The following is a 9,602-nucleotide window of genomic DNA, read 5'->3' as shown; positions in this document are numbered from 1 at the left end:
TTTTTTTTCGCTTCGGTAAAATTTCACTTAGGCTGCGTTTATTGGTCGACCATACACAAACACAATGAAACACACAAAAATACGTAAAGAGTAATATATTTTAGTTGTAAGTTGCGCTATGCAAGACGAACACAAACGTGGTAAGAAAATTTAACGTTAAACAGTAGACGCTAGACAAAAAGGTACATACACAAATATATACTTTCGATATGTTTATTGCATGCTACATGTATGTATTTATGCAGCAAAGGGTGACCCCACCAATAAGATAAACAAAAAAACTGGCGTTCAGGTCGCTTGCTTGAAAAAAAAAAATCTACAGTATTTTTTAAAGAAACAAATTATTGAGAATTTGCTGCTGGGTGTTTTTCATAATTAGTAGAAATTTTTACTAACACAACTTTACGTTACGTGCCTCGTAAAAGTGAGCTACTAACGGTGTTTTAAACAAGTAAACGTGTTTGAAAAGAGAGTATAGTACTTTTTAAGGTTTAAAAAAATAACTAGAAGTGGTAAGTTTGCCGTTCAAAGTGTGCTGTGGTGAGTACTTGCACAAATTCTTAAAATTTGGTGAATTTTGAAAAAATAAAATCGTGATTTACCGTAAAATTTTTAATTGAATATATATTTCATATAAGTTTTTAAAATAGTCTCATACTTTTAGGAAATATGCTTCTGATTATTTATACAAACAGAGTCTTTTCATATAGACTCTTTCATATAAACTGACATTCGCGCGCGCAATAATAAAACCAAGAGTCCACTAACTCAAAAAATTAATAAATATAATAATAATTTATAAATAGATATTAAAGATTATACTCTGCTTATTTTAAAGCAAATTCGTCTCAAATCTTCACACGAGCTTTTTAAATATATTTTTAAGTAATTAATCGAAGACATTTTCTCTTTGATAAATATTTTTTTAATAAAAAATTTAAGGCCGAAACTTTGATCAAAAATCGATTTTTTTTATAAACCGCCATTTTGTCAAAAAAATTTATTTTGTGTTTTCCTTCGATTTGCTATATTAAATATAACATTCATGAAATCTGTTTGGTTTTCTAACGTCTTTTTTTGAGAAGAGCTCCCGGAGATCAGTTGTAGTTCCTTACCASATAAATATTTTTACTAACATTGAGTCTTAAAATAAGTTAAAAGTTACCATAATATGAGTATATATTTTTGAATGAATAAATTTAAAAATTTTCTCAGAAAAAATTCTGGAAAAATTCGCTTTTATTCGGGCTTCTAACTGTATATATCCCCTTAAAGGTACTTCAAAGCACTTTTTTTTTTTTTTAAGAATTCAATATGTAATCGGCTTTAAGTATTATGAGAACATGTTGGGGAAAAGAGCGATTTTCAAATTTCGACTCGATAACCGTGAACTCTCTTACTCTTTAATAAAGTGTTTAAGCTTTGCAACTTAAGAAAGGTCAAAAACCCAGTGAACTTAACCAAATGGGTTAAGATAGGTTTTGAACTCCTCCATAGTAACGGTGAAGGGTTTCGCATGGAAAAGCACAGTTTTAAACTTCTAAAATGAAGAAGCTGTATTTTAAACTGAGCCGGATAGATTTACTACATAGATTTAGCTTTGGTTGAGGTTAAAATGGGTCGAATTCGAGAAAGRAGCTAGATGAAAACAGACGCTTAAACCGTTTTAGCAAATGGTAAAGRAATTCGGTATTAATGTAGAATGCTGTTTTGAGATGAATTACGGTAATTCAGGACTGTAATGAGAACTTAAAAATTTTCGAAAAAAAATCTATTTAAATATAGAAAAATGATTTAAATTTCAATAAAGATTTTTAGCAAGATGAAAATAAATATGTTTGAACAAAGTTGAGTTGTATGAACCAATCATTGCAGGTATAAAACATTTAAATCTGTTTCTTAAATATTAATTGCACAAATCGAACTACGTAAATTAATGTACCGTTACGTATACAACAATTTCGAAATATTCGAAAACACAAACCAATGAGCCATCAATAAACAAAAGAAAATACCAATTCGAGTACAACATTTGACAAATTAAATAAAAGCAAATGTCAACACGCGTGACACTGAGCGGAAACAAGCAATTACAGACAGGAGAAGACACATGAGACTTAATACTTGGTTTTTACAAAACTGCTATATACCTGTAACTTTTTGTGGGGCAACCAAGGATTGACAATCGGCTAAATCAAATTAAAATTTCAAAGTGTTAAAAAAATATATGCAGTTAAGAATGAGTAATTAAGAAAAAAATACAAATAAAAATAATAATAAAATTATACTAAAAGAAAAAACACGAAATAAATTGCGAAAGTAATGTTTTTGCTGATTTATTTATTTTCAAAATATTTAATTCTGCACTTCCGTTGCTTAGGCAACTTTCTCGGCGGTAGGCGCCACTGGCGCGTGTATAGACGCTTCATAATCGCTCTTTTCATAATAGGCATCGAAGGGACTATCATCGTCGGAGCCTGAGTCTTCGGGATAACGCTGCAGGGACATTGCATTTTCAAAATGTTTCGAGAACCAGAAATAAAAAGCAATAAAAATAGAAGAAAACTATTGTAWTAAGCTGAGCGAAAGTGGAGAATACTGCCCCTTTTGGTGATTGGTGAACACAGAGCGCAAGCGTACGTCTTTGATATGAGCGAGTGATTGGTTGCGCATGCTAATTATTATGTCTTAAAATCGTTTAGTTTAATTTTTTTTATGATTGACTTAATGCATATAAATGTAATGCCATGGCATGCCAAAAGACATAAAAATGTTATGTCATAATTTATTGCCACAGTTATGACATGCCATAATGCACTAGAATATTATGCCATAATGCACTAAAATGTTGTTATAATTTTTTGTCGTTATGTCATGCCATGATGCACATTATCCCATAATTTATTCCCATTATTATTTCAAGTCAAAATGCATATAAATTTACCATAATGTATGGCTATAATTATGTCATACCATAATGCACTAAAATATTATGAATTAGTTTATTGTCATTGTTATTTCAATTCAAGATTCATATACATAAATGTATTGACATTGTATGACTATAATTATGTCATACTATCAACCCTGCCATGTCATGCCATAACCCATAAAATGTTATGCCATAATTATGTCACGCTAAAATGTATATAAATGTGTTGCCATAATGTATGGCTGTAATTATGTCATGCCATAATGCACTAAAATATTATGCCATGATTTATGGCCACATAAAAGAACAGACTGCGTGTTTTTCATTCAAATGTATGAATGATAAAAGACATACTGCAAAATTATGACTAACAGGCAATCGTTAGATACCCCAGACTGCTGTTTACGTTGGCCGATTTTTAACTAAATGACATCCATATTTTAGGAAAAAAAATATAAAATACCTACTCGAAACAAGATCTGAAATACTTTTAAGTGCAAGGTAATAAAAACAATTTAAACTGATCCTCCATATCAGGAAATTCTTTTGGAAATCTGCTCATCAGTATAGATATAAGAAAAAAAAAAATTTCAAACGCATAAATTATTTAAGGAAAATTACAAAGAGTTGATTTTCATCGTTAAAAGCCTTCTCCAAACTGCTCCTTATAGAACTTGATTTACAGCAGGAGAGGACATAACTSTACTTTATATATATACATATACATATATACTATATCTGCGGAATTTAACGGAAAATGTCAATTACGTCGAAAGACCTAATCGTAATTATTTTCCCAGGCAATATAATTAATTTTTTTTTTATTTAAAACAAAGTTCATAATTACGAGAACGCATGCAAAACTAGTGCGCACAACGGTATAAATATCACTTCAATCAATGCTTTGATCGAAAATTAAATGTATAAAATCACTATAAAATGAAATAAAAATTATTTTTCTTTAACTGCTCCAAAAAATGTATCATAAGAGTAACTACCATATAAAAAGTCGCATGCAACAAAGTCTCAATGCTGAAACAGTCTCAGTTGGAAAAATTGAGAACAAAATTTTAGAGCACCAGCACTGAGAACAGTTTAATCGAACAAATAAAAATGCACTAATTACAACAACACACATACAAATATAGTTAAATATGTACGTATGCCTGTATGCTTAYAACACAAAAAAWTATATATTTTTTTTCGGAACAATTAAACTATTTAAAAAGTGAATTAAATAATTAGAGAAACAGTCAAACGAACAAACAAACAAATAGGCTCTCGAGTACCTTGAGTTTATGTAGAGTAAATCAAGTGAAAAMATTACAATTGAAAAGGCCAAAAATATAATTGTCTGCACAGTRGAGTAGATTAGTACAGTAGAGTAGAGTACACGGGCATAACGTAACGCAAGACAACGCAATGCAATGCAATATAATGTAACGTAACGAACGAACGAACGACCGAAGGTGTACATAGAAGRTATGTATGTATTTATGTAAAGTAAGTATATACAGAAATAAATATTAATATACAGGAAGTAGTAGAAATAGCAATAAAAGTAAGAAATTATATTAAACATATGTTATAGAGAGACTAAGAGAGGTATACAGATCAAGAGAGAGAGAGAGATGTTTGTGTAGGCGAACAAATGTATGAAAAGATGAGAGATACAGACGATTAAAACTTAAGAAMAATGTTGACAAAATATATTTCACGACTGAGACGGATTATAGATTGGAAATTGAGGTTATAGTAGTTGTAAAAAGTATGCATGAAAGTGCCAAAATCTTAAACTAAAGTAACTTTGTATAGTACATGATTCATATTAGATAATACGGTGGTAAGTGATGAATTTGTGCATAATGTAAGAAATATTGTGAAATATTTTCAAATTTTAGAACTAAGTTTTTTGAATGTATTTTGGCAAACAAACCACTTCTGTAGCAGACTTATTTTACAATTTAAATATTTTTTAATATTTTGTTTTTGCATTTTGTCGAAACGTATTAAAGTAATGGCTTTACATTTCATTCAATAAAGAAACTTAAAATCATACGTATAAGTAGGGGCAAGTATCTTAAAAGATGCATACTTTTCGATACATTATCGTTTTGACAAAATTTGAAATATTTAAGCATGAACTGATGGACTCTTGCAAAATTCCAAGAAGATCCGACGTTTTCGAATCAAATTTTGTTCAGSGATGAAGCCCATTTCTGGCTCAATTGGTGTGTAGTAAACAAGCAAAATTGCCACAATTGCGAAGAAGAGCAACCTGAAGAGATGCAAGAGCTGTCATTTCATCCAGAAAAAAGAACGGTTTGTTGCWGTGCTTTGTGGGCCGGTGACCATATTTTTTCAAAAATCAACCCACTACTTGATGCCTGAAGTTGAAGCTCGTGATCTCGGCGACATATGGTTTCAACAAAACGGTGTCATTTCCCACACATCGCATCAATCAATGGACTTATTAAGATATTGCTTCGGTGAGCAGATAATTTGACGTTTTGATTGGCCACCAAATGTGTTTGATATCACACTGTTAGATTTTTTTCCTGTGGGAATATGTWAAGTTGGTTGGACCATCTGAGACGTAGCCGAGGCCACAATTTGAAAGAAGCAATCTTCAAAAAATAAATGGCAAAGAATGTTCTTTCGAATGATATTAAATATTGCCCTTTAAAATTGAAGATTCTGTGTTTTTTCTTTAAAAGCGTAAGGAATTTCGAAATGGATCACGCTTTATAATAATAATTTGCTAAACCAGCGTTGACTAACCAGAAGGAATCGATAAGAAGCATTCAGCTTTGGCYAAAAGGGAAAGAACTGTGTACCATCAGAACAAGACCTGGTCACACACATTGATAGTGATGCGCCAGAGCTCCGACAGCTTGGTTTGTTGGATTCTTATGCATCCACCATATATTACGAACCTCGAACCAAGTGATAGCCAAATGATTTCGACGTTGAAAAGAAGCTCAGGAGAAGCTTTTTCAAATAGACTGTCCAGTTTGTAGTCAATTTTTGAGTGTGGCATTATGAAAATACCAACAAAATGCCAATAAGTTTCTGCTTCGATAATGCATATTTCGGCTAAATCGGCTAATTCTAAATATGCACATTAAAAATTTCAATTTAATGCAAGAATAATGTATTGTTTTTGACTTGACCTTATAAGTGAAGTCTTGAAAATAAATTAATTTTATTAAAACCATATAAAATATTAAAATACGAAAGTAAACCTAACCTAAATATGAAAATAATAATTGTAGCGATTATTTCCGCACACGATATACTCCATCATATTACATATGTAAAATCCTAAAATCTTAAAATTTCAAGCTTCCGCTCACAGATATAACCAATATTAAACCATTTTATAACCAAAACTTAAATTTTATTTCAATATGGAAGTAATATTACGTTATTTTGCATTTTAAGTAGCGAAACATCATTTAATGCCTACTTCATGAATTTATTCAGTTAAATACTGAAAAGGTGGATTCCGTGCTTTAGTTTTGTCGCACATTGTATATATCCGTTATTTAACGATTTGTTTTTNTTTTTTTTTTTTTTTTTTTTTTTTTTTTTTTTTTTTTTTTTTTTTTTTTTTTTTTGTTTGCAAACCTTCCCTGAAGTTTCAGTATTACAATAAAGTACACCATGTCGTATAAGTAACACAGCATGCTATATCACTTGTATAACTACCCTGGTTTGATGTATAACTTTGACTGCGCATAACTTTTAAAGCAAGGTTTTTATGGAAAAATGCATTAAGACCTTTTTTGTAAAATGGAAAATTTTGTGTTAGAATGTCGTATTGTCAAGATTGCAGCTTGACTTGCTTAATACAAAATATCAGAAAAATCCCATGCTATAAATAAGGGAAAATAATGTAGGCGCTTTTTAAATTGAGAATAGCGTGTTTTTTTTTACAATGGGCCTATGTATTTTAGGGCAAAAATTTAAACTTTAGAGATAATACTTGAGAAATAATATACCCCCTAATATACATATGTACACATACATATGTATACCGCCTACTGTATACCAATTTCGCACAACTACACCGAAAAGAATATTCCAAAATTTTAAATTGTCTAGAAATTTGCTAAAATTTGCATTGGTTAGTCACAATGGCGCAAATACACACACGCAGCTGCACAACGAACATAAAATCGGTTAAGTTAGAATTTTAGTGACGCATAATGTATGTATGTATGTAAACGAAAATGTCAAAACGACGAGCGCAGAAACTCAATGGGAAGTGGGAGCAAATGTCTTACAACAACTACAAGTATGTGATGGTTTCAAACTAAAAGTGACACTTGCAAGGGGTGGAGAGAGAGGGGATATGCATATTTCGTCAATTACATACAGACAAGCAGGCAATAACAAAAACAAAATCAACCAAATACATACACACATACATACAAATGTACACATACACATATGCATTTATGCAAATGAAATGACACCACTCGAGACACATGTGATTTAAGAAATGTCTGTTTGCTTGTATACGTGTATGTATGTATGTATGTACGTATAAGATGAATTTTGTACGTTTATTTAATTAGTTGCAACCAGAGGAGTTAAATACAACAAAAACAAATTCAAATTGACATTTTCATTGAGTTTTAGAGGTTAACTAGTTGGATGCATGGCAAGATTTGGTTTCTTTGTTACTGTTGTTGTTGTTTATTAGTAGTAGAAGAAGAAGAGCAAATCAAACTTACCTGCACGGAGCCATGCCGATCGGCCGGTGTTAGATTGCCGAGTGTGGCGCCTGGTTTTGGCACATCCGGCCACGCAGCAACACCTCCTTTGGCATTTGTCTATAGATTTTACGACATTTTTTGATTTAATTTTTTTTTTTTGTTTTTGTTTTTCAATTTCATAAAGCGCAGCCACAACAACAATAGCAACACCAGACACCAGATAGCAGTGGCAGGCAACAAAAAAAAACGCAGCGTTTGTATGCGTTGCAGAATGTGGGTCAACCAGCCGTGGGCCATAACGCGTAACGGGCGCATGCAGCACACACACATACACAGACACAGTTACGACGCAGTTRCAATGGCAAAACGGAGGCGTTGACGTTGTCGCAAAATCCATCGGTGGATCGGTATGTTGGCGTAGACAGCGCGAATGGAGAATGCATATGTTGTTGTTGTTGTTGCCGGCGTACAACGGCCAGTGCGAACATTAATATTTTGTTTTCCGTTTTTTCAGTTTTTTTTTTTTTGGCGTTGATGATGCGGTAATTTTGGCAAACGAAGATGGGTGGTTATATTTTGGTTGTTGTTGTTGTGGTTGATGATTATTTCAATTGGCATTGGATTTAGTAGTTGTTGGTCGGTTGATTTTGGTTGAGCGTGCGGCAAAATATGTTGCAATTAGGTAAGATTTRATTTCGATTTTTTTTTAGTTTGCGTTTTTTAGTAGCAAAATTGTTTACGAAAACAAAAAATATACAAATTCGGTTTAGTTTCAGTAATTYGAAATAATTTAATTATTTTTTGGAAAATGTTTGCAATTTCTAAAGCTTAAGGCAAATTTATGCACGTGAAATTAGCAAATACGAAATTTTGTCTACTTTTCGCTCTGAGGATATCATGACTACAGATGAATATTTAAAAGAATGTGCATGTGTGTGTGTGTGTGTGTGTGTTGTATGTATATATGTACAAATGCACCTGTTTATATATATATGTGTGTGTGTGACAGTGACTACACTGTCTACTACTACAACTACAAATGTATGTGTGTGTGAAATGGCATCGCTAAGTAAAGGAAGTGGCTAGAAATTGAATGGCAAATGGAGAGGAAATAACGGCATAACGGAAATTTTGAAATATAACGCGTCGATTGCGAATGAACATAGAAAGACGACAGAAAAACTGTAAAAGAGCCTTCAGCTGCTAACCGTTGACAAATTGGTGTGTAACGGTAACTTAAATGGCAAGTGAGGAGGGTATGTGTGTGTGTGTGTAAGTGTATAGCACGTCAACCGTCGTTCTATGCTGTCAGTCTTGTGTGCAATCGAAAATATCGACAATATTGTTTGTGTGTATGTGTTTGGCTAAGTGGAGAATTGACCTAGCCACTGACAAAAGATGCAATTGTGCAGCAAAATGTCATTTAACGAATAGTCCGTTAGTGAAAATCTATTATGTTGTTTTTATTGTTGTATGTATTTTAGTATTTCAGTTGAAAGTTTGAAATTTGTCGACAATTTTAAGCTGTGACATTTGACACGAGAAATTTATTTACAGCTCCTTGAAATTTGTCGACAATTTTAAGCTGTGACATTTGACACGAGAAATTTATTTACAGCTCCTGCCACATATATGTAGATACAGTTATGTATACAGCGTAAGCATAAGTACTAAAATGCATTATTTCTCGCACTTGTGCTAGTCACATAAAACGAACCCCAATGGGAATTTATAGAAAGTATGATGTATATTGCTTTGGCGCAGATCAAAAACAAGCTTTCATATTTTCTCTGTGTTTATAGCACAAATGTATGGTACAAAATTCGATGTACTTAAATGAGTTTATAATTCATTTTATTTTATTTGTTTTATATTCCTTTTTTGAATACATTTTATTTTATTTTATTTTTTTTCATTTTCCTTTTTGAATACATTTTATTTTATTT

General features: G+C 31.8%; 1 protein-coding gene across 1 annotated transcript in view; it reads right to left on the bottom strand.

Moving 5' to 3' along the window:
* Nucleotides 1-9,602, bottom strand: part of LOC108976337 (casein kinase I) — a gene marked incomplete in the record, with an annotated part of 55,113 nt that overhangs the window by 1,806 nt on the left and 43,705 nt on the right. The window contains 2 exon segments of the mRNA XM_018945366.1: nt 2,151-2,189; nt 7,675-7,773. Of these exon segments, the coding sequence (XP_018800911.1) occupies nt 2,151-2,189; nt 7,675-7,773 (138 nt within the window).

Source organism: Bactrocera latifrons, unplaced genomic scaffold (genome assembly GCF_001853355.1).
Source record: "Bactrocera latifrons isolate USDA-ARS-PBARC rearing strain unplaced genomic scaffold, ASM185335v1 scaffold_75, whole genome shotgun sequence".
Lineage (NCBI taxonomy): Eukaryota > Metazoa > Arthropoda > Insecta > Diptera > Tephritidae > Bactrocera > Bactrocera latifrons.
Note: the sequence above shows the minus strand (reverse complement) of the source record. Positions and strands in the feature narration are given on the sequence as shown.